General features: G+C 37.9%; 1 protein-coding gene and 1 pseudogene across 2 annotated transcripts in view; one reads left to right on the forward strand and one right to left on the reverse strand.

Moving 5' to 3' along the window:
* MIB1 (mindbomb E3 ubiquitin protein ligase 1) overlaps positions 1 to 26722 on the reverse strand; it is a 141203-nt gene that overhangs the window by 6579 nt on the left and 107902 nt on the right. For both annotated transcript variants that reach the window (XM_033178160.1, XM_033178159.1), the window contains 8 exons: positions 26139 to 26271; positions 21997 to 22083; positions 20971 to 21132; positions 18114 to 18295; positions 15502 to 15694; positions 11039 to 11117; positions 7368 to 7481; positions 5977 to 6077 (listed from right to left, as the gene is read on the reverse strand). In XM_033178160.1, coding sequence (XP_033034051.1) covers positions 5977 to 6077; positions 7368 to 7481; positions 11039 to 11117; positions 15502 to 15694; positions 18114 to 18295; positions 20971 to 21132; positions 21997 to 22083; positions 26139 to 26271 — 1051 coding nt within the window. The remainder of the gene's footprint in view (positions 1 to 5976; positions 6078 to 7367; positions 7482 to 11038; positions 11118 to 15501; positions 15695 to 18113; positions 18296 to 20970; positions 21133 to 21996; positions 22084 to 26138; positions 26272 to 26722) is intronic.
* On the forward strand, positions 8285 to 9648 carry LOC117063875 (annotated as a pseudogene).

The following is a 26722-nucleotide window of genomic DNA, read 5'->3' on the forward strand; positions in this document are numbered from 1 at the left end:
AAATGTCATCCCTACAAAATAGAAATACTGGTTGTACTATCAGGATAGTATAAAAGGTACTACATAAGACTAAAAACTATTAATACGCCTGTAATCCCAGCACTTTGGGAGGCCGAGACGGGTGGATCACGAGGTCAGGAGATCGAGACCATCCTGGCTAACACGGTGAAACCCCGTCTCTACTAAAAAAATACAAAAAATTAGCCGGGCGAGATGGCGGGCGCCTGTAGTCCCAGCTACTCGGGAGGCTGAGGCGAGAGAATGGCGTGAACCCGGGAGGCGGAGCTTGCAGTGAGCTGAGATCCGGCCACTGCACTCCAGCCTGGGCGACAGAGCGAGACTCCGTCTCAAAAAAAAAAAAAAAAAAACTATTAATACATAAAACATGGCCAGGCATGGTTGCTCACGCCTGTAATCCCAGCTACTCAAGAGGCTGACGCATGAGAATCGCTTGAATCCAGGCAGCAGAGATTGCAGTCAGTCAAGATTGCGCCGCTGTGATAGAGGGAGGAGGCAGAGAAATTCTAGGCAGACAGGGGCGGGTCCCCAGTGAAACCCAACCTTTGAACTGAAAAGCCTGAAACCCACAGGCCAAAGTGAGAACTTCTATTCCTGTTTGCCCACTGTCTCCCAATTGGTTCTTTCTTTCTTTCTTTCTTTTTCTTTTTTGAGACAGAATCTCACTCTGTTGTCAGGCTGGAGTGCAGTGGCACAATCTCAGCTCACTGAAACCTCTGCCTCCCGGGTTCAAGCGATTCTACTGCCTCAGCCTCCCGAGTAGCTGGGACTACAGGTGCGCACCACCACACTCAGTTAATTTTTTTTGTACTTTTAGTAGAGATGGCATTTCACCATGTTGGTCAGGATGGTCTTGATCTGACCTCGTGATCTGCCTGTCTCAGCCTCCCAAAGTGGTGGGATTACAGGCATAAGCCACCACGCCCAGCCCAATTAGTTCTTTCTAAATAATGTCTTTTTACCAATTAATTGTTGCCTTTTCCAAAACTACCCACAGCCCACCCTGCCCACTCCTCCCATGCTGTGTCTTTAAAGACTCCAGACTCAGGTGGTAGAGGGGAGAGAGGCAATTTGACTTCAAAGGGATGACTGGACTTCGGAGGAGAGATGGCTTAACTTCAAGGAAGAGACAGCCAGACTTCAGGGGAAGATTACCTGCCTGTCCCACCTCCACTCCAGTTCCCCTCTCTGCTGAAAGCCATTTGCATCACTTAATAAAACTCTCTGCCTTCACTATCCTTCAAGTGTCCAGGTAACCTCATTCTTCTTGAACACTGGACAAGACCTCAGGACACACCAAGTGTGGGTACCCAAAATAAGGCTGTTAACACTGGCCCTTTGCCCTCACTGGCGGAGGGCAGCTACCCCACACGATGAGGCAAGGGGCCAACTGAGCTGATAACACACCGCTGTCCGTGGAAGGCAGAACTCAGACAGCACTCTAACACACACCCTCAGGGACTTTGGAGTCACAGGCACCCCCACTTGGGTGCCACTGCATGGATCCTGCAATTGCTCGTTCATGTGCTCCCTCCCGCAAGCAGCTGAGCACAGTGGCTAAGTAAACAGGGCACCTCTGTCGCAAGTCCGACAAAGGGGTTGAGAAAAATCCTGCATCAACTGCTCTCCAGCCTGGGCGGCAGAGCAAGACTCTGTCTCAAAACAAACAAACAAAAAAAAACTAAATAAACCAAAACATAATAGGAAATGGATGAAAACAGCTCCATTCAGTCTAACTGAAATTCCCTGAATCTAGGTACTCAGCTGCTCTTACATAAAAAGAAGGCTGTATCATGCAATACATAGTGCAGGGTGGGGAGCAGTGCTGAGAAGTAGCTGAGAACACTTGTCAGGCACTATGCTTAGATAGGATACAATCTCAGTCCTGGTATCACTCCCACTTGGAAAATGAGGAAACTAGGCTCAGCAGGATTGAAAAACCTTCCTCAAAGCAAGCCCTAGTGTGAACCAACTCAGGGCCCCAGAGTTCTTGCTCTTAGACAATGTGCTGCACTGTATTACTATCAATGCAGATTCCCCTGAATTAAAACAAATTAGCCTTACATATTAATAAATGTAAATTTCATGAACTTACAAGAATGTAGAAGTATGTCAGCTATATATGAAATTCACAAAACACATTTTACATTTATAAAATCATATTTGCCTTAATGTATCATAATATTTTCTGATTTATAGCTTTCCCAAATAACATGGAAATGAAATAACTAAAATGAAATGTCTTCATTAAAAAACTAGGCCTAAAGCCTCTATGACATGTTGTTACCAACTGTTACCAACTTCGAGAATGCCAGAGATCATTGTAAAAGGAATTGTAGCCTAAATTGTTAGACCCACTCCTCCAAAGCAAACTATCTTAAAGTTTTGAGAAGCAAAGCTGTAGAAAATCCCATCTTTTTGGATTTTAAAAAGCCGGCCAGGCACGGCAGCTCACGCCTGTAATCCTAACACTTTGGGAGGCCAACGTAAGAGGATTGCTTGAGCCCAGGAATTCAAGACCAACCTGGGCAACATAGACATCATCTCTACAAAAAATAATAAATTAGCCAGGTGTGGCAGCACATGCCTGTAGTCCCAGCAACTTGGGAGGCTGAGGTAGGAGAACTGCTTGAGCCCAGGAGTTTCAGTATGCAGCGAGCCATGATTGTGCCATTGCACTCAAGCCTGGGTGACAGAATAAGATCCTGTCTCAAAAAAAAAAAAAAAAAAAGATTGATAATGTCATTAATAATTTCATGTCTATTAAATTTTCAAGAGGTATTTGTAATATTAGATAACTCTTATTTCCAAAAGTAGACACATCTGTGCAGCCTGTGTTAAATTTACTTTGAGATTAGTATATCCTTAATACCAAGTTAAATTAAATTTTATCTGTTAAAGAAACACTGTGGTAATAGACTAGAGACTTAAATGAAGAGAGTTATTTGAATGCTTTCTGGTTGTTTTTTTGTTTGTTTGTTTGTTTTTAATAACCTTGAAGGGAGTCCCTATAAGAAATCCCATCATTCCTCAATAAAACTGTTTAAATACTTCAGTGATAAAATATGGTGATGAGGATTATTTAAGGAAGAATAAAGTTGGGTAGAATGCTAACCTTTGGATGTAATAGAGCTGAATTATTCTTTTAGGATCCATATAGGGTTCAATAAATGTCACTATTCATGTTAACAATTTTAACTCACAATTAGAATACAAAATGCTTTTTATAGAAGACATGTTCAAAAATCAGCTTATTCTGTAGATGATTTATGGGAAAGTAATCAAGATGCTAGGAGCTTCAAATGTTTAAAAATGTTTTTATTTTATATTAGATGTATTAGATATATTAAATGTTTTATTTTATATTAGAACTAGCCATACACGTTCCAAATTACATTAAGAACCTTTAAATTCATATTGATCTTTACTTATTCATTCTATAACAAGTATTGCTAGATGCTGGATTTCAAAAGAAAAACTGGTCCAATCAGAGTTTTCATCTCTTCAGATGGGGGTTTAAATGCCTAATAAATTCAGACATTCAATTATTTCCCCCCAACCCCCACAAAGAGATGGTTTCTCACTCTGCCATCTGGACTGGAGTGTAGTGGCACTGTCATAGCTCATTTCAGCCTCAAACTCCTGGGCCCCAGTCATCCTCCTGCCTCAGTTTCCTGAGAAGCTGGGACTCCAGGCATGTGTCATCACAGCCCGCTGATTTATTTTAAAAATTTTTGTAGAGACAGGGTCTTGTTATGTTGCTCAGGCTGATCTCAAACTCCTGGGCTCGAGCAATCCTCCCACCTCAGCATGCTGAGCAGCTGGGATTACAGGCACACATCACTGCAACTGACCAATTCTTAATTAGTTATCACAAGGGTCATTAGTTATCCTGGGCCGCTAACTACTGACCATGTTATTTTCTTATAAATTCAGATAGAAAACACAGGAGTGACGATTCTAACAATTGAATGGCAATACTGATGTGATTGGCTAAATAAAGAACTGCTCAAGCCTGTGAATCAGATTTAGTAACTTGGTCAAATGGTAAGGTATGGCCAAAAAGAAAAAAGATTTGCTGTCTTACTTAACATAACAAACCTACAAGTTTTTGCTAATTTTTTATCTTATTGTTGCTTTTATTAAATATTAGGTAGATATAAAAGAGTACATTTGTTGATACATATAAGACGTAAAGAACAGCCAGGCACGGTGGCTCACGCCTGTAATCTCAGCACTTTGGGAGGGGAAGGTGGGTAGATCACTTGAGGCCAGGAGTTCAAGACCAGCCTTGACAACATGGCAAAACCCTATCTCTAATAAAAACACAAAAATTTGCTGAGGGTGGCGGTGTGCACCTGTAGTCCCAGCTACTTGGGAAGCTGAGGCATGAGAATCACTTGAATCTGAGAGGCAGAGGTTTCAGTGAGCCAAGATAGCACCACTGCACTCCAACCTGGGTGACAGAGTGAGACTCTAAGAAAAAAAAAGAAAAAAAGATATAAAGAATAACATAACAAACACCCAGTTTAAACTATGGAATGTTACTCTTATTTTTGAAGCCCCTCTATAAATCCTCCCCAATCCTTTCCATGTATCCCTCACTGATGACTACTATGGTGAATTTTGCATTATCTTTCTCCTGCTTTTCTTTATGGTATATGTGTGTACAGACACGTTTTTCCTTTCTTTTTTTTTTTTTTTTTTTTGAGACAGTCTCACTCTGTCACCCAGGCTGCAGTGCAGTGGCATGATCTTGGCTCACTGCAACCTCTACCTCCCAAGTTCAAGCAACTCTCCTGACTCAGCCACCAGAGTAGGCTGCGACTAGAGGCACGCACCACCGTGCCCAGCTAATTTTTGTATTTTTAGTAGAGACTGGGTTTTGACATACTGGCCAGGCTGGTCTTGAACTCCTGAACTCAGGTGATCTGCCTGCCTCAGCCTCCCAAAGTACTGGGATTACAGGCGTGAGCCATCGTGTCGGCCCCTTTCTATTAAAGTATCACACGTATATAGAAATGTTCATGACTTATAAGTGTACAGTTTAATACAAGTTCACAAACTGATCAAGCTCATGTATCTGGTACTCAGATCAAGAAACAAGAGCATTCAGACCTAGAAACTTCCCTTGTGCCCCTTCCCAGCCATCTCTTGCCAAGAAAACCACTATCTTTGATTTTTTTTTTTTTTTTTTTTTTTTTTTTTTTTGAGACGGGGTCTCACTCTGTCACCCAGGCTGGAGTGCAGTGGTGCGATCACAGCTCACCACAGCCTCGATCGTCCAGGTTCAAGTGATCCTTCCACCTCAGCCTCCAAGTAGGTGGGAGGTCACCACACCCAGCTAATGTTTTTTATTATTATTTGTAGAGTTGAGGTCTCACTGTGTTGCCTAGGCTGCTCTTGAACTCCTGGGCTCAAGAAATCCTCCTACCTTGGCCTCCCAAAGTGCTGAGACTGCAGGCATGAACCACTGCGCCTGGACTATCTTCGATTTCTAATACCATCTGTATGGGTTTTTTCCAAGTTTATATTCCTAAACAATAACCTGTTCCATTTTATTAGATAATGACAAACTGTCTTCCAAAGTGTTTCTACTAATACATATTCCCACCAGCAGTGTATGAGTTATGGCTGCTACATATTCTGCCTAACACTTGATACTGACAGTCTTTAACATTTTCCTCAATCTAATAGTTATGAAAAAGAACTTCCTTGTGGTTTTAGTTTTCATTTCCTGATCACTAATGTGATTGGATCATTTTTTCATGTTCATTGGCCATTTGTGTGTTACCTGTTTTGGAAAGTGCCAGTTAAACCCTCTAATCATTGCAAATATTCAAATAATACAAGTGATACACTAATATAAACCATACTTATTACAGAAACACTAGTAGTTTTACGGGAAAATCTTCAGTGCCATTCATAGCGTCACTGTTTACATGAAATCATTATTACCTGCTCTTTAATGTCTTGTAACTGTTGCTGCAACTTTTGCACATCTGCATTGACATTGGTATTATCCTTGTCCTTTTGTAACACTGGAATATTCCCACTTGCTATAATGTAGATTTTAAAAGATTTTCAGTTATTATTGCTTTGACAGAATGACATTGTATTTATAAAATTATTACTGTTTTGTTTATTAAAAACATAAAACTATTATTACAATCCTCTTTAAAAATTTTTCTCACTCTTGGACAACAGATACAGTAGTGACATTCTGTTATACTCTTCCATTTATGAACTCCAAAAAGAAATAGTTTGCACATTAATTTATAATTATATTTAATTCAGCCAGAGCACAATCCATACACAGACTTCTGGGTTTTCCAAGGCTCTACATGCTTCCTTTAGCAAGCTCACCAATACGTTCTATGCTTGTTTCCTCTGTTCCTGTACCATATGAACCAAGAAAGTAACCAGCAGAGTTTTGGCCAGCTTTGGCAGCAATAATTAAAATCTCTTAGATGATTTTTATGAGGACACACAAAAATCTAGTCTCCTTTCTTTATGACTAAACTTCCTTGTTATTACTGATTTGAGATGAGGAACTCAAGAAAGGCCATCATTCGTAGTATGCAAACATGAAGGGAAATCTTTGACTTCACTTTTCCTATTCTCTAGATTCTTGGGCTTTTATTCTAGCTAATCTGTCCCTGAGATTTTTATTCTGTTCTATTTGTGATAAGGACGAAAGTCTCATGCAGAAGTTGCTACACACTAATGCTCTTCCTCATCTGCTCATAAAACATGTTCAGAGAATATGAAATCAAAGAAACCATTCAGCTAATATCTAGTGCAAACAGAAAAAATACTTTGAAACAGCTGTACTGTTGAAAATGTTGAGGGTAAATCATTTATTTTTCATTTTTCCACCCTTTCACTGTTACATTTTTGTTTGCCTATAGTTACTCTGCCCCAAATAATTACCATTCCCTAAAAAATCTAAACGAAGTAAATAAACCTGTTGCATAATGGAAGCAGGTTAATACTTTCAGTAAACTGAAAAATAAATTGTAATATGGTGCCCCGCCCCTGGACAAAACACACTAAACTTCATCTTAAAATAGAGCACAAATTTTCTTTATGCAAGAACACAACAATATTCTTAATAGCATACATGTTTCTCAAAAGATTGATGTTACAGTTCTATAATCACAGAAAAATAGAATTTCAGGTTTCTTGTAATATAACAAGAGCACCAGAAAACAATACCTGCTCCACTGTGGATCCAAGTCAGACATCTTAGATTTTATAAGGCAGTAGTATATTACGAAAGAGAAGAGGTGTTCATGCAAGTCCCCCAAAAAAGCAAAATATGAAAATGCTTAAGACAATTGACTTACAGATATCATCAGTGGCATCTTCTGAACTTTTCCCTCCACAGCACATAATGAAAGGTACTCTTCGTTCAACTACTGCTCGACACTGCACACACTTTTTCATCAGGTTAGCACAGTCTGGAGAATGGTAACACAGACACTTCTTACAAGAGAGAACATTAATGAGAGTGTTGCCTTTCTCTGCTAATCTTTATGACTTAAACTTCACACTGAAATATATGTTATACAAGTTACATCAATATGCAATTCTACCTCCTTAAAATGTTATCAACCTAAGAATGAGTATTCTCCATCAGTAGCCTCCAGAATAGAGAGCTCACCATTATGAAAACAATGACATTTTCTAATACAGCTGAATAAACTGTGAAATTTGTTTTTTAAAGAAATAAGTGAAACAATAAATATTTCAAGATCTTAAGACTTGAGAATAAAGGAGAGAGATAATACTGACAAATGTCAACTAATACTAGAATTATAAGCTTGCTTACATGATAATTTTCTTTATATTTGTTTATTTTTATTTTACTTTAAGCTCTGGGATACACGTGCAGAGCGTGCAGGTTTGTTACACAGGTACACATGTGGCCATGGTGGTTTGCTGCACCTATCAATCCATAATTTAGGTTTTAGGTCCTGCAGGCATTAGCTATTTGTCCTAAATGCTCTCTCCCCCCCGCCCACCACCCCGCCAACATGATAATTTTCTAAAAATATTTTCTATTGTAAATGGCTTTTCTCTAAAAGTACTAAAATACACTGAACAATTCTTTCCTTCTCTTATCAAATTGATGCAATGTAACAAGGAAATTGCTTACTGATTGCTTTTTTAATATAGCAGTTCAGGAAAAAAATTTAATTCTCATAAAAGATTATCTTTCTAATATTTGATTTGCAAAGGCTATAAACAGTATTTCAGAAGAATGCGTTCCCATTCCAATAAGAAATATCTAGACACAACTGTATGTTGTGAATTGTTAATACTCCCTTACATCTAAACTTGTTAATTAATTATAAAATAACACACAGCAATTCAACATATTCTTTCTCGTTAACATTTATTATGAAAATGTATTCCATATCTTAGCCTACATAGCAAGTGTCTTGTCATTTCAAAAATGGGGAAATAATGAAAACCATGGCAGAATATCCAGGCTATGGCAAACCACTAGATTTGAACAAAGCACAAAACCACTGATGTGGACAGAGTAGGGCCTACATTCCTAATAGTTTACTACGCACACTGATGGATGGAGAACAGTTAGTTACCAAGGCTGACCTCATGCCAAAACCTAAACATAAATGGGTCTGACGCTTGGTTATACATGACACACTAGGTAGGAGCTAACGCTAAGTGGAAATCTGGTTTGGGATTTGTCTTCAATTTGAAGGCAGATTTTTTTCTTAAACATAAGGACTAACTGACTAAATATATAATATATAAACACAATTATCTAATATTAACTGTTAAGTTGAGTTATTGTATTGTTTCTATCTTTGCTTCTATCTTCTCTATTTGTATTGTTTCTATCTATATTGTTTCTAATCTTTTTCAGCACCTCCAAAAGGGATGTAATCTCTCCTTCCTTTGGCGTGCCAAGGCACTTTCACCGCCTAACCTGACTGTGACGGCAGTACTGCACTAACTACGTTACCGTATACTCCTCAGGAAAGGAATATATTCTACCTCAGTTTCATCTCCTTTAGCAAATAAATGTTTAACAGCATGTCTATAAAATAGAGAAAACCATCTACTTCTTAGTATTGTTCTGAAAATAAATGAGGAAATACTCAAAAACAGATTAAATGCCTGGTACAGAGTTAAGCGCTCAATAAAAGTTGGTTGTTACTCTTGTCATTAAATACATTTTAAAGCAAAGACTGTTTTTCCTCTTTCAGGGATGCTATCTAGAGGCACTCAAGCATGATCCAGTTTTGACGCACCATCATAGGCTTTCCTACAACACAGCATTTAACAAAACTAGGCTGTCCCAAACCCTGGTATTGTTAACTTTATATCAAGAAGGCAGGGAAAGCACCAATGTCTGCATGTGGCGTGTGCCCAGGCAGACTTCAAGGGATTCATGCTGTGAGACCTAAAGTTCTTGTAAGGTTGTCTAAAATTTTAAAAACTGTCAGCACAGCCGATAGTGTTTCCATGACTGCTAAATGTACCCATGACAGGATCAAGAATGCTTTCCTTTCAAAAGAGCAGAATGTCATCGTGAAAATGTTGAAGGCACAAGCCCAGAGTCAGAAAGCTAAATTTAAAGCTGAAGCTTTTTAAATAAAAAAAATTTTAATTTAATTTTAAAAAAATTTTAAAAAGGAGCAAAGACCATGGCAAAAATTCTGGAAGCTCCTGGGGGGAAATATTATATTAAGGCTCTAGAATCTGTGTTAACAACTAATAATTATAATCATCTTTCAGGTCTCATGTAGGTATCACTTTAGTGAATGACAGATGTCAGCAAACTACACCTGAGGACCAAATCTGACCTGTCATCTGCTTTTATAAAACCAGTTTCATTGAACACAGTCAGGCCCATTTATTTACATATTTTCCACGGTTGTTTTTGCACTACAGTGCAGAGTAGAGCAGTGGGAAAGAGTTGAGTGGTTACTACAGAAACCATGTGGCCTACAAAGCCAAAAATATTTACTATTTCACCCTTTACAAAAAATGTCTGCCAACCTCTGGCCTATGAAAACTTAAGTAACCTGAGTCGACAGAGAATTCTCTATGTGCCCTTTTGATAGTATTGGGTAATAGCCATTATACCACTCTTTTGTAAACAAAAACAGTCACTTTAGAAAAAATGTTACAAAAGAAAACCTTCACCCTTTCTTCAGTTGACCAGTTGCCTATTGCAATTTTTTTTTATTTTTATTTTTTATTTATTTTTTTTGAGACAGTCTCAGTCTGTTGCCCAGGCTGAGGACATGAGAATCGCTTGAATTGGGAAGGCAGAGGTTGCAGTGAGCTGAGATTGTGCCACTGCACTCCAGCCTGGGTGACAGAGCGAGACTCTGCCAAAAATAAAAAATAAAATAAAATAAAATCCTTCACTGACAAAATGAAGAAAAGCAAAGGGAAGAGAATATTTAACAGTGTATGAACTTGAAAAGAACAAGGGCAAAGGCCTTCAAGACAATATATTTAAAAGAAACTTTAAAACATCTTTTAAATTTTAATACTATCCTCACAAAGAAAAGATTTCTAAAAGCTCTCCTGGCATAAAAGTTTACAGAAGGCCAGAAATCACAGCCCCAGAAACGGCTGCTGTTGATTCTTCTGCAGTGAGGAAAGTACACAGGAGAGGCAATACTAAGGTGAAGACAAATGAAGACATGCTAATTTTATATGTGAACAAAGGCTAGAGTAAATGTTTTAATATTTATTTTTCAAAATAAATTTCTATTATGTGTGGAAAGAGACCCTTTTGTGCTAATACAACTGAAATAAAACACAGCATATTCAGTCTTCCCTAATGCTCAGACGCATGGAGGGAAACAGCTGACATTCTAGTATGGAGAAAGAAATAGGAGGTACTCGGGGCCCATCAACTTTTTTATGAGTTATCCAAAAGCAAAAGCAAAAAACCCCTCAAAACCATAATTTTGTTTCACTTTCTATTTTTATAATAATATTGAGGAACTCTGTATAGGCTACTTACTCTCACAAGCACACATGTGGCCGCAGGGTTGAAAAAGAACAGCTGCTTTCTTGTCAGAGCATACCACACATTCTTCAATCTACAGAAAAAGAGGTTACAGCACAGAGTGACCATCTATAGATAAATCTAGTAACGTTAACAAGTTCGATTACATCCGAATGTATTTCCTCCATAAGAAAACACTCTAGGCACAGAGAAACTTAACACACACTTTCCCCTCATCCTCAACTTTCCTGGTTATTCATTTTCACATCTTTATATACCCTAGCTTAACAGGCACTTATTTCTATTCTACCTTCATCTCCCTATCTGTCCTAAAATATAGAATAAAAAAACCTCCACTTCCTCTGAGAAAGCCTCTGGAGGCTTCAATATCTTTTCCCCCCAAAAACTACTTTTGAGGGGGAACTAAAAAAGACAATGAACAAATAAAGAAGTAAAATAAGAAATGACTAGGCCGGGTGCAGGGGTTCACACTTGTAATCCCAACACTTTGGGAGGCCGAGGCGGGCGGATCACAAGGTCAAGAGATTGAAACCATCCTGGCTAACACAGTGAAATCCCATCTCTACTAAAAATACAAAAAATTAGCCAGGCGTGGCAGCGTGCACCTGTAGTCCCAGCTACTCCAGAGGCTGAGGCAGGAGAATGGCGTGAGCCCAGAAGGCGGAGCTTGCAGTGAGCCAAGATCATGCCACTGCACTCCAGCCTGGGCGACAGAGCGAGACTCCATCTCAAAAAAAAAAAAAAAGAAATGACTGAAAGAAATGACTAAAAGAAGACAGATTTCTAATATTAATAAAAATCTAGCTAGACTAGCCAAATTGCTAAAATCCAAGAGGGATTTTTCTGTTTACCCACATTTAAGATACTCTACCTTAAAGTGCCCTTTTCCAGAACTTGGTCAGTTCCCATGCTGCCTGAAGCCCGCGGCTTTGGGCTGTTCTTTCTCCCTGATCTCTAGAAAGACTTCCACAGCCTATTCATAATCTCCCTCACTTTCACCTCCTCTTCATGTCCACTTAATCTGAGCTTGGACATTTAACTATTAATCACCTTGGCTCTGGCTTCCTGTATCCCCACCCCACAGCCCTTGGCCACTCATCTGTCTTTCACCTATTCTCCCTTCTAACACACAGTCACATTTAGCCATCTCTGGCGTCACTTAATATTACTGTTCAAAAATGGCAACTACTACTACTTACCTACAGCATCACCCAAACAACCAAATACATGCAGGCGTGCTCTCTCTCTTTCTCTCTATGGACTTTCCCAACTTACACCTCAGTATGTACACAGAATTTATGTAAGTATAGAAAAAGTCGAATGCAGTAAGACATGGTTGATCAAGACGCTGACATTCCTGGATTCAAAATCCACCTCCAACACCAACAAATTACCTAACATTGTTGGGCTACAACATTATTTATCTAAACAATAAAGAATAATCCTTCACAGGGTGATAAAGAGTAAATCAGATAGGTATAAAGTAGTTCAACATGTAATATATAAAATCAGTGCCTAATACATAATAATTATCTTCTCCTTTCTATATAACGTGTTAGTTTTTAAAATGGTTTCCATTGCATTTGTCTTTTTGTCTGAATTGTTTCTAAAGAGTTTAAAATAATATAGCAAACTGATCTAAAAACCATATCTGTACCTATCCCCCTATTATAAGAAAAAAAATTGTAGCCATACCTTTTCCTCCTGAATTATTTCCTCAGGTTATACTTCCAAGAGTGGAGTTACTAAACCAAAGCATATTGTGTAATGCTTGTACATACAGCCGGGTTGGCCTCCTAGACTCCAGTTTAGAGAGTGCCTGTTTGCCACTTTCCTTGCTAGCATTTTTTAAAACGTATTTTTGCTATTTCAACAGAAATAGTTCATGTTAATTCAATTAATTTCTTTCTTTGTATTTCTCTAACAGAAAAGGATCCCATGCTTATTTATACCACCCTCCAAATACTGTAATTTGTTTTTCTTCAATGAAGATGTTCATTATCCTTTAACCACTTGGGGTCACTATTTCTTCATAGTCAAAGGCTCTACAACCAACCTGGCAAATCTGTTGGGTGGGTATATCAATAGTTTTTCTACTTTTCTACAGATTTAAAACTTTTATATTTAAAAATCAAACGGCAAGCCCATTAATATTCGAAATAACTATATTCAAAAGGTCTGAAAAAGAATGAAAGCGTATTCTTTCCTCTTTCCTCTCTCCTTCTCTGTTCCATCAACTAGCCCTTGCGGACATCATTCTTAATTTTGTCTATGCACCTGAAAAGAACAGGAGCTTAAGAATCAAGAGACCTGCATTCAAGAACCAGCTGTCAGTATATTTCTTTGAGCCACAGCTTTTGTAAGAATAACTTCATAGCTAAGACTCTGCTTCTGACAACTTGAGGCTCTAAACTCCTACTCAGTTTATAACTCTCTTAAAGCACCTTTAACACCCAATATGACAGAGTAGCTTATATATAAGTCATAGTTTACCAATAGATTACAAATTTTTATCATGTAATTATTATATACATCTTTGTCTTGACTATAAAACAAGAGTTCAATACAGGTTTGTTGAAACAGGGCTTAATCTAACAAAAAGTTTCAAACACAATGGCAGAATATGCAGATCAATCTAAAAACAAAAGAATGGCTTAAATTTTTGTTCTTCTTTTATATTCTTTCCCAAACTATTACTTTGTAAGCAGGCACCTAAAGCAAACTATAAATGCCAAGTAGAATGATCCACATTAATTTATTAAGCAAGGTTAACACCTATTTAATACAAATGAAATGCCAACACAGTATTTGGCACACAGTAAGTGCTCTTAGTTCACCCTTCTCAGCTTTATGAATTGATCCAGCAGCTACATACATACAAGCATTCCAGTATCTCCTATCAAAAATAACTTCATTGTGCTTTTTCCTGTGCCAAAAATTCTATGAAAGACACATTAATTTGGATCATAAAAACCACCCAGGCTTAGAAGGTTGAAAATAGAAGAAGCACTGGCAAGGCAACACCTTTTAAGTCACTGCCAGCTAATTCATTATGAGAATTACTAACAGCTCCTTTCTTATTAATGATGGTTAATGAATAGCTTAAGAAAAAATAAATAGCAAGACAGAAATAAAGATTATAAAAAGAAGGGAATGGAAAAAGAAATACAAACTCCATGAGTTTTCACTTCAAAACCAACATACTCTTTGGTTTAAACTATTCACCTCAAGAGAAACATTTGTAAGAAACTCAAATTTCACTTCATATGCAACACACACACACACATTTGAGTATTGAAAAACTAAAAAATAAATTATTTCAGTAAAGCAAAATTAGTAATATGGTACAGTTATAATAAAGCACTAAGTTACATGGAAAACAATAAAACTCAGAAAAGAACTATACTTCCCAAAAAGCAAAAGGAGTCAAGAGAGAGAAAAAGTTCAGAGCAGATATAGATTTTGGCCATCACTAATTACAGGGAGACAAGACTTTTTTTGCCTTCAGATGGGACATAATGTAAAGTGTGTGGCATCAACTGTGAAGCTTTCTTGCCAAAAATGTTAAGCAGACCCCGATCAAACTATTACATCTAACTTCCAGCTTACAGGAAACACAGAAGACAGCAAGTTAAACAACAACTTGATAAAACAATCAAATCTAGAATGTGTGACATTCTAACAAATAAATGAATTAAGTATTTACAAACACGAATGCAAAACAGTTTGTGTACTTCAAAAAAAGTGCAACATACAAGTAACTACAATCCAAAGTAGAATTAAATCTATCCTTAGGTTACAGGGAGCTTTGAAAGCAAAACGGTAGATAATTTTAATTTTACCATACTTAGATATAATGAAGGAAACACTTTAACAGCTAAAAAAATCTGACAGTAAAAATGGTGTATCAATAAACTCAGATAATAATTAACTTAGCATATCAGTACATTAATAAGCAAGACTATAAACCAGCAATAAATTAAGAAATTCTGATCTCCTGATAAATACAGAAATTATGTATTCCTATATTTAAATCATTGTTTGGGCCGGGCACGGTGGCTCAAGCCTGTAATCCCAGCACTTTGGGAGGCCGAGACGGGCGGATCACGAGATCAGGAGATCGAGACCATCCTGGCTAACACTGTGAAACCCCGTCTCTACTAAAAAATACAAAAAACTAGCCGGGCGAGGTGGCGGACGCCTGTAGTCCCAGCTACTCGGGAGGCTGAGGCAGGAGAATGGCGTGAACCCAGGAGGCAGAGCTTGCAGTGAGCTGAGATCTGGCCACTGCGCTCCAGCCTGGGCGACAGAGTGAGACTCCGTCTCAAAAAAAAAAAAAAAATCATTGTTTGGAAGAGCAAAATTACACAGATGCGTGACATCATTTAATCTTATTATTAATTCTAGTCTCAAAGAACTGCATAAAATGACAAAATACTATATTAAATATATCTTACCTTTGTCCTGGATTGAACCTGTTCTTTACAGATGAGGCATTTCTTGACTCGTGGAGAACATAAAGAACAGGTAGCAATATGTCCACATGGGCCAAAAAGAGTATCTCTCTTCATATCTGAGCACACCATACACTCTTCTAAGGTTTCAGAATCATTACTAATCATAGAAGGACTCCGAGAACCCACTTGACCACTAATAAAAGAAAGTATTTCACATCACGACTATCTTATTACAAATTCACTAATTAAAATGTTTAAAAATATACCTGGAGCATCATTAGTATACATAAAAAGTCATATTAAAGAATTAAGCTTTAACATCTGTATGTGAAACACTAAATTTTTGTGTTTATATACATCTCTGCATCTTTAGGTACTTCTAACACAATTCAAACTTCAAACTGAACATTCACTCACCCAATGGAAAAGGATGAATCTTCTAACAATGAAATAAAAAACAGCAATAAAGGCCGGGCACGGTGGCTCAGGCCTGTAATCCCAGCACTTTGGGAGGCCGAGACGGGTGGATCACAAGGTCAGGAGATCGAGACCATCCTGGCTAACACGCTGAAACCCCGTCTCTACTAAAAAAAATACAAAAAACTAGCTGGGCGAGGTGGCGGGCGCCTGTAGTCCCAGCTACTCGGGAGGCTGCGGCAGGAGAATGGCGTAAACCCGGGAGGCGGAGCTTGCAGTGAGCTGAGATCCGGCCACTGCACTCCAGCCTGGGCGACAGAGCGAGACTCCGTCTCAAAAAAAAAAAAAAAAAACAGCAATAAAAAAAAAACTTAGCATAAACAAAATGTTGCTCAGAACCTCTTGTATCTATATAGAACCAGCAGAGGAAGGCATAGGAATAAAACAAAAATCCTCACTAGCCCCCATGTTATTTATCCTAACTAAAAATGGAACAAAGTGTCATCAGAGTCCACAACAGATAGGGCACTTTGGAAAATATAACACTTCAGCTGCTGTTTTGACATTTTAAGTGTATCCTTAAGGCATATAAAATTATATTACAGAAAAACAGAATGCATCTGTAAACACAGATACAAGGCACAGAAATACATATGACCACCTACAGCTACAGAAAAGGGATGTCCTGTTTCTACCACAATCTTCAGAAACTCATGAACACATACACACACGTACACAAAGAGGGTCCATCTTAGACCCCATTGTTTAAAAGTTAATACTGCAGTAATTATAGTGCCTTGTATCTTTATATTTATAGATACATTCTCTTTTTTTGTTTTGTTTTGTTTTGAGATGGAATTTTGCTCTTGTTGCCCAGGTTGGAGTGCAGTGGTGTGATCTTGTGTCACTGCAATCTCCGCCTCCCGGTTCAAGCAATTCTCCTGCCTCAGCATCCCAAGTAGCTGGGATTACAGGCGTGTGCCCAGCGAATTTTTGTATTTTTAGTAGAAACAGGGTTTCACACCATGTTAGCCAGGCTGGTCTCGAACTCCTGACCTCAATCCACCTGCCTCAGCCTCCCAAAGTGCTGAGATTACAAGTGTGAGCCTCCGCACCTGGCCAATGCATGCTCTTTTTGTAATAGAATTTAATGTTCCTTAAGAACACACTTCAAGAAATGTATATACCTCACTATATTAATTTCCTCTATAACACAGTTCTATGCACAGATTCCAAAGAGATAATATTTCATCACTACACATAAATTATAAGAGAGGCAAGGAACACTAAGGTTAAGGAACAGCTACTGAAATTTCAGTGACAAGAACCAGGTATAAAGGGCAACAACAGTTGCACAGCACTGTTCAGATTAAAAAAAGCAATGAGATGTGTACCTTTTTGTACAGCCATAACATCTCATAAGGAAATCAGTTATGTCATAAATAATAATTAAAATCACTGACATATCTTTCAGCAAAAGAGACAAATGTGAAATGATCATCTTTAGAGAAAACTCTACCAGGAATTGTTGCATTCATTTATTAATTCTGTCAATTCTCCATTGATACTCACTGAGTGCACCTGTCAGGCACTGAGCAGGGTGCTAAGATTTATTACAGAGTTTGTGTGAAATATATACCCTGTTCACGGAGTGTAAGTTGCCTCTCTTAGGAAGATTCTATTTAAATTATAAACACAAAGCCAGGCACAGTGGCACATGCACAAAGTCCCAGCTACTAAGGATGAAGCAAAAGGATCGCTTGAGCCCAGGAGTTTAAGTCCAACCTGGGCAACACAGCGAGACCTATTCTTAAGAAATAATAATATTAAAATAAAAAATAAATACAATTTAAAATACATATAACATTAATAACAGCAATTTTACTAGCAGACTTTTTCTTATAAATCCCTCTAACACATGGGAGTACTAGAAGATCAGACTAGTTTAGTTTCTCGGAACTTACTAAGCATAGAGCATTGCACTTAATAATGTGGGGAATATGGCATAAAATAAGAGATAAGCTGCCTGCAGAAAAATTTTCAATGAAGAAAAATTTCAGGGAAGAAAGGGTCAACAAAAAGACACAGGAAGAGCAAAGATAAAGACATTTTTAAGTAGCCACGTCCTCCATTATGAAACCACACGATATTTTCTGTACAGAATATTAAGTTTTACGATAATAAATTACACAAACCTGACTTTTTCCTTATGACACTTTGCCAGTGCTTTGCAGAGATTCGGATCAGGACAGAGATCAAGTGGCGACTGACCCTTCTTATTTCGAATGCTCAGGTCAGCGCCATTGGCTGCCAAGAAACAGGCAATAGATGCTGCACTCTTCTTCTCTGCCCCCTGGGTACCAAGTCCCATTATTAACTGCAATAAAATAAAAAGAGTCATGATTTTCCCTCTAGGAATCTGCCATCAATTCTTGCCATCATATATATGTATGTGTGTGTGTTGGACACTTACGATTTCCAGTCCTAATGTTCCCTCCCCACCGCTCTACCCCGGTTTTCTCAAGCATATACACAAGTATGCTTTCTCCAGTTGCAGAGGTGGACCTACATTCTCCAGCTGCAGGGGTGGACCAAAAATGGCCCAAACCAGTCAGATATCTCTACCTTACCTGTATGGCTAGTACAGGGATGGACAAATAACCCAAATCAAGTCAATTAAGCCCAACAGAAAGTGGGACTTCCTATTGAGATACTAATTAATTTGGCTCTGGAGCAGTTAGCAACCAACTTGAAACGACAGGAGAGAAAACTGAGAAAAGAACCAATGACCAGGAACTGAGCCAAGATATGGAGAATGAGACAAATTAGGTTCTGATCATATTATCTGAGATTCTTCTCATCATTTTATGTGAAAATAGTAGCAATAATTGTTAACATTTATTGAGTGTCTAAAATGGATCAAGTATTATTTTACACACTTTCCATGATCTTTACAACAACCTTATCGAGGTAAGTGCTCTCCTCTTCCCATTTTAAAATGAGAAAAAAAGAGGCACACAGAGCTAAGAGAATTTACCCATAGTCATAAATAAGGCAGAGGTCTCAAACACTTTGGTCTCAGAACCTTTTTACCCTCTTAAAAATGATTTTAAAATTCATATGGAAATGTGAAGGACTTAGAATAGTCAAATTAACTTCGAAAAAACAAGAAAACTGGAGGACTTACACTACCTGACTTCAACACGTATTATGTAGACAGTAATCAAGACTGGGGGTTGGCATCAAATAGCTAAAAACATAGACCAATAGAACAGAATACATGACCCAGAAAGAGACCCTCACATAAACAATTAACTGATTTTGGATAAAAGTATACTGGCAATTCAGTAGAAAAAGAAAGTCTTTTCGGCCAGGTGTGGTGGCTCATGCCTATAATCCCTGGACTTGGGGAGACTGTAGCAGGCAGATCACGAGGTCAGGAGTTCGAGACCAGTCTGGTCAACATAGTGAAACCCCGTCTCTACTAAAAATACAAAAAATCAGTGGGGTGTGGTGGTGTGCACCTGTAATGCCAGCTACTTGGGAGGCTGAGGCAGGAGAATCGCATGAACCCAGGAGGCGGAGGCTGCAGTGTCCCAAGATCACACCATTGCACTCCAGCCCGGGCAACAGTGCGAGACTCTGTCTCAAAAAAAAAAAAAAAGAAAAGAAAAGAAACAGAAAGTCTTTTCAACCAATGGTACTGAAACAACTGGATATCCACAAGTAAATGAAACTGGATCCATACGTCACACAATATATAAAAATTAACTCAAAAAGAATCATAGACCTAAACGTAACAGCTAAAACTTTATAAACTTCTAGTACAAAACATAAAACCTTAGTGATCTTGGGTTTGGCAAAGATGTCTCAGACAGAACACAAAAAAAAACATAAATGATGAAAGAAAAACTTGATAAATTAGGTTTCTTCAAAATTAAAAAATTTGACTCTTCCAAATCACTATTAGAAGAATGAAAAGGGCTGGGCACGGTGGCTCACGTTGGTAATCCCAGCACTTCGGGAGACAGAGGCGGGCGGATCACGAGGTCAGGAGATCGAGACCATCCTGTCTAACAAGGCAAAACTCCGTCTCTACTAAAAAGAATACAAAAAATTAGCCGGGCATGGTGGCAAGCGCCTGTTAGTCCCAGCTACTCGGGAGGCTGAGGCAGGAGAATCACCTGAACCCAGAAGGCGGAGGTTGCAGTGAACCGAGATCATGCCACTGCACTCTAGCCTGAGTGACACAGCGAGACTCCGTCTCAAAAAATAAAAAATAAGAATGAAAAGACAAACCTCCTACCAAGAGAAAATATGTGCACTCACATATAAATAATTTGTATTCCGATTACATAAAGAACTCTCAAACCTCAGTAATAAGAAAACAACCAGCACAACAAAATAATGAACAAAAGATTTGAGCAGATACTTTGTAAAATACATGTGGTGACAGGCAAATGAAAAGATGCTCAATATCAAGTCATTAGGGAAATGCAAATTAAACTACAGTAAGATACCACCACGTATCTATTTATGAATGGTTGATGTCATAAAGAACTGAATAGCCAGGTGCCGTGGCTCAGGCCTGTAATCCCAGCACGTTGGGAGACCAAGGCGGGTGGATCACCTGAGGTCAGGAGTTCAAGACCAGCCTGACCAACATGGTGAAACCCCGTCTCTACTAAAAATACAAAAATTAGCTGGACGTGGTGGCAGGCGCCTGTAATCCCAGCTACTTGAGAGGCTGAGGCAAGAGAATCGCTTAAACCCGGGAGGTTGCGGTGAGCAGAGATGAAGCCATTGCACTCCAGCCTGGGCGACATACTGAGAGTCCGTAACAACAACAACAACAACAGAACTGAACAACTTTTGGTAAAAATGTGGAGCAGTAAGTTAGTACTGACTAGTACTAAGTTCATAAACTAAGTTTCTAAGTACATAACTCTGATAAAATATTTTATCCAATACAGATTAGATTACCAGTAAATATAAGATCTTGCATAAAAAGGTTCTTCCACTGGTACTGAATGAAAGATGATCTTTACTCACTGTGTTTTTGGATGGCTCCCAGGCAGCATCCACCTTCCCCACATCTTGCATATCTTGGAGCTGACGTAGCTGAGACAAAGTGTGATGCCTTAGAGCTTCATGCAAAGGAGTATCCCCATCCTTATCCTGAATATCCAGCTTGGCACCTGCCCGGACCAAAAGCTAAAAGAGAAAGATGTTTCATATTGGTAACGTGTCCACATACATAAGAAACTTCAACATATCTAAAGTAACGATGAGAGTACCCTGGACCTACTGAAGAAGTTACCACTAAAGCTAATCATTTTTATGCTTTTGCCTTCTACTCTTCTCCAACCCTGTGGCTCCTTACAAAGACTGATGTGTTCTGGTTATTTAAATATATTGAATTAGAGAAAATAAAAATATATGAGAATCGGTATGTTGCTTAATTCACCTACTCTAAGATGATGATAATGGGGGGGATATTTAGGACTTTATTTCTCTTTTTAACTTTAGATGTATGACTTGAGACATGTTAAGCACTTCCACCAGGACCAAATCATAATGCTCAAAATTCTTTTATTATGTAAACAAACAAGCAACTGTTATTATTGATTCCATTTCTTTTGGTGAATTTTCTCCAAATGTATGGTCATGAGGAAAGCCATGGAGGATAGCAAGAGGGATTTCAAATAACAATAAATGTGATCAGTGTTTGCTAAACTACAACCCCTTAAATAAAAATGCATAGTTGACATTTCAATAGATTACTTTAGCAGTAAATATAAGTTTATTAAAACTTTGCTTACGGTGCTTTAGCAATTTCCCTAATCCTTTCTAGGATACTTATTGAAGAGCTTTAGAAAAGCACCATCTATATATAGAAACCAGTCTCAAGCATCTAGTCTTATGTGTCTTGGCAAATCACATTGTATTCAGATTTACTTACATCTAACTATGCCATTTTGAGACATGTAACACTGTATCATTTCAATTTTCAGGAAGTTCTAAGAATCTGTATGGTTAAAATGTAATTGTAAGCTAAAATGTATGTCAATACTTTACCCTAACAATTTGGGTATGCTGTCGTTCAACAGCAAGGTGCAGGGCAGTTTGTTGGTTCACATTCTGGATATCCAGGTTTGCATTACCCTGAACGAGAAGAACAAATTTTAAATGGTTAAAGTAAACATGAAAACAGTAAAGAACATGAAAACTAACTACTTATAAGGAATAAATAACACCGAACACTGCTGGCTACTTTCTCCTTCAGCTGCTGCAAGGTTATTCTCATATGGTAACAGTTGCTGTTAAAGTAGAAAAATGGATGGGGCAACTAACTTTCTGAAGTAAAACAGCAAGTTTTAAAAATCATCTTTATTATGCTAATTACATCTAAGAACAGTTAAAAAGGACAAAGCACAGTAGAGTTCAAAGACAGATCTCTTTCAATCTCCACTATAAAGCAATGGAAATAATCAACTCCTTAGAACTGTAAATATTTCCTGAAAAGTTGTATTAATGAGTCTGCATACTGGATTTAGATTTACTTTAATGACCTAATAAGTTCACTTCCCCTTGCTGCATATTTGAGCTCTTCCTCAATCTGTGAAAAGAAACTTTGCTTTAGTAAGAAGGCAATGCTTAATTTGTACATAAAATTATGCATTAAAGTAAGCAGAAAGTCCTACCCCAGATCCTAGGGCAGCCAAAGAATCATATGAGAAAAGCTGAACCCTGATGAAGAAAGAGACTGAGGCACAAAATAAGTGCACCTCGGAGTCAGGGGACCTAGGTCAAAGCTCCATCATCTATTTCCTCAGCTCCAAAATGGTGACAGTTAAAACCTATTTCACAGGGTTAATGTGAAGATTAAGAAAGATAACATATAAAAAATGCCTAGCAAATGTCTAGCATAATTTTAAATTTTTAAAAAATGAGATCAACAAAAGAGCTGAAGATTCAAAAATAAACTTTGATCATTTCATTTAGGTCTTAGAACCACACATACCCTCTGGTTACAACTCTGATACTAGGGAGGGGTATATGGAGCTGAAACTTTGGTAATGTTATATTATATTCTTCAAGATGGGAATTTCTCATTTGTTTTAACTATGTTTCTTTAATGTGTGGTCAGAGGGCACCTGATCTCAGCTTCTTTTCTTCTTTTTTGAGATAGGGTCTCACTCTGTCACCCAGGCCGCAGTGCAATGGCACATAGCTCACTGCAGCCTCAAACTCCAGAGCTTAAGGAATACTCCCGCCTTAGCCTCCTGAGTGTCAGCTTTATTTTTTATCATGTCTATTTCTCATATAAATGTAAACAATGGGGATTTTCTTTAAGTTTCCTGAGCTTTTCCAGCATTGACATTTCACTAAATAGTATTCATTGCATGGGTGCACCACAATTTGCACAATTTGTTTATCCAGGCACTAGCTTAATTAACATTTGGCTTTGCTTCGAGTATGGGGCTAATAATAGCTGCTGCAAACATTCAGTACAAGTATTTGCTTAGAAAGGTGTCCTACGTTCTCTTGGGTACATACCTAGAAGTGGGATAGCTAAGTCACATGGTAAATTTATGTCAAACTTTGTAAGAAACCACCAATTTGTTTTTCAAAGTGCCTGCTTTAAAAAAACAACAGCAATTAAGAATTCTAATTGTTCCACATCCTAACCAATACTTGGTTTTCTTGGTCTTTTAATTTTAGTCATTCTAGTAGGCAATTGGTAGTATCTGGTTGTGGTTATTTCTATTTTGTTAATCACTAATGACACTTTCACTTGCCTATTTGCTAACTGTATATTTCCTTTAGTAAAGTGGATGTTTAAATCTTTTGACCATTTTATAGAGTTATTTGTCCTTTTATTTATTTATTTTTTTGGAGACGGTGTCTCACTCCCTCTTCACCCAGGCTAGAATGCAGTGGCATGAAGCCTCAACCTCCCAGGCTCAAGTGATCCTTCCATCTCAGCCTCCCAAGTACCTGGGACACAGGCACATGCCACCACACCCAGCTAATTAAAAAAAAATATATATATATATAGTGTATATATATATATATATATATATAGTAGAGATGAGTTCTCACAATGTTGCCCAGGCAGGTCTCGAACTCCTACACTCAAGCAATTCTCCTGCCTCAGCCTCCTAAAGTGCTGGGATTACAGGCATGAGTCACCAGGCCTGGCTGGTTTTATGGTTTAAGTTTCTATGTTCAGGTCTATGACCCATTTAATTTTTGGATAAGTTGTGAAGTAAAGTCAAGGTTTTTTGTTTGGGTTTTTTTGTTTTTGGTATATGGATATCTACTTGGTTTAGCCCTATTTTTGGGAAATAATCCTTTCCCATATTACTTTGGCACTTCTATAAAAAAAAGGAATTGACTATATATGTATGGTTCTTTTTTTCTTAAGTAATTTGAGTTGCTGTTTATACATATGTGTGGTTCTACTTCTGCATTTTTTATTCTTTTGGTTTGTATGATTGCTATATAGAAAATACTAAGTAATCCACAGAGAAGATACTAGAATAAGTTTAAGCAAGGTCACAGGATATATGAAAAACATACAAAAATTGTGTTTGTATCTACTAGCAATATACAATTGGAAATTGAAATGTAAAAACAATTCTGTTGAGTGACTCATTGATTGACTGGGCCTCGCTCTGCTGCCCAGGCCAGAATGCAGTGGTGTAATCACAGTTCACTGTAACCTCCAACTGCTGGGCTCAAGCAATCCTCCTGCTTCAGCCTCCTGAGTAGCTGGCATTACAGGGGCGTGCTACCACATCAAGCTAAAATACAATTCATAATAGCATCCGCAAAAACCTACTGAAGAACAAACCTAACATATGCAAGAGCAATCAAACTCCCAAAAGACTTTTTAATAGAAACTAATAAGCTGATTCTAAAATTTATATGGACAAGGCATGGCGGCACTTTGGGAGGCTCAGGCAAGATGATCACTTGAGACCAGGAGTTTGAGACCAGCTTCGGCAACATAGAACTTGTCTCTACAGAAAAAATAAATAAATAAAAGCCAGGCATGGTGGCGCATGCCTACAGTCCCAGCTACTTGGGAGGCAGGAGGATTGCTTGAGCCTGGGAGGTTAAGGCTGCAGTGATCCATGATTGTGCCACTGTACTCCAGCCTGGGTGACAGAGTGAGATCCAGTCTCAAAAGCAAACAAAAAATTACACGCAAATGCAAAAGATCTAGAACATTAAAGGAATCCTGAAAAAGAAGAAGAAAGAGGATTTAATCTATCTGATTCCAAGACTTACTACAAGGCAACAATAACCAAGACATCAAGATAGTGTTACAAGTTCACTTAGATTTTTGAACAAAAAGGAATTATCATAATTAACAGAGAGCACTAATTTTAATAGTAAAGATTTAAAGTAGTGGGGGGGTAGCTTAACTTTTGATATATTTCTTTAAATTTCTATAGTTTTTGGAACGTATACTTTATAATTTGGCATTTAATTACATATATTATTTGCTAAATTTTTCTGTTTCATCTTCTTAACTAGACTATAAATTCCTTGAAGTCAGGAATCACAGATAATTCTTTGATAATTTCAGTGCATCTATATGGCATATGCTTTACTGAGGCATATGAAAAATTTGCTGAAATTACTAAAATATCCTAAAACTACAAAATAGGCTCCCCGCAAAATCCAATCTCATAAAAACATAGTGTCATCCTATTCTGAGACGAATGAAATGACTAAGGTGAGTCTGTACTGCTATCAAGTCATAAATTCCAAGGGTCAGCAGTAGTTATGAAATAAATCCCCTAATCTTAGCTGCAAACTGCAGTCTGCTGACAACTGGCCACACTGTTTAATTATCAACACAGATGGTTCTTGGTGCTGTGGTTGATGATACTTCCATAACAGTGGCAGCCATTCTGGGAAATCTCTGTTAGTTGATGCCCATTTCGTAGCACCAATCCAGGAAGACTGTGCAGAGGAAATCCTGGGAATTGAGGGACTCACTCTCACACACACATTACCATCCTGCATTTAAGACGTATTATTGGGCAGAAGACAGAATATGCATTATATCTGAATTTTCATCATCATGAGGTTTTACTGGAACCTACTAACAGGCAATTTATAAAGCAATAAATAAATGAATGGCAATGGTCCCAAATTGTTTAAAAAAAGAGAGAGAGAGCATTATTTAACTCTTTTCTTACCTGATGTACCAACAGTTCCGCCACTTCTACATGATTATTAAGGGCAGCCAGATGTAAGGCAGTATAACCATCATCTTTCTTCTCATCCACAATCCATGGTCTTGGTAATTTAGATAGTAAAACACGCATTGCACTGAAAGTTAAATTCACATTATTTCTATATTTGCATAATTTGATATATTTTCTTTAGAAAATACACTCAAAAGAAACTTTTGCAATCAAATGAAGATACTCCTCTTTAAAGAAAATCATGCTCTTAGAGACAAATAGAAATTCCACTTTTCTAAATCTCAAATGTGCAGCTTTAATTTTTTTTTTTTTTTTTTTTTAAGAGATGAGGTCTTGCTATGTTGCCCAGGCTGGCCTTGACAGAGACTACAGGTGCATGCCGCCATGCCCAGCTAGCTTTTTGGTATTTTGAGAGGTAGACACACTATTACTATCTGGGAATTAGAATCAAAACAGAATGGAAGTGCTACAAAGAGGAAACATAAGAGGAAAAAAACAAAGAGAAAAGAAATATACCCTAATGAGGGCACCACTTTGGCTTTGTGGAACCTCTCAGGTTCAGTATCAATAGTATT

Source organism: Trachypithecus francoisi, unplaced genomic scaffold (assembly GCF_009764315.1).
Source record: "Trachypithecus francoisi isolate TF-2019V2 unplaced genomic scaffold, Tfra_2.0 Lachesis_group19, whole genome shotgun sequence".
Taxonomy (NCBI): domain Eukaryota; kingdom Metazoa; phylum Chordata; class Mammalia; order Primates; family Cercopithecidae; genus Trachypithecus; species Trachypithecus francoisi.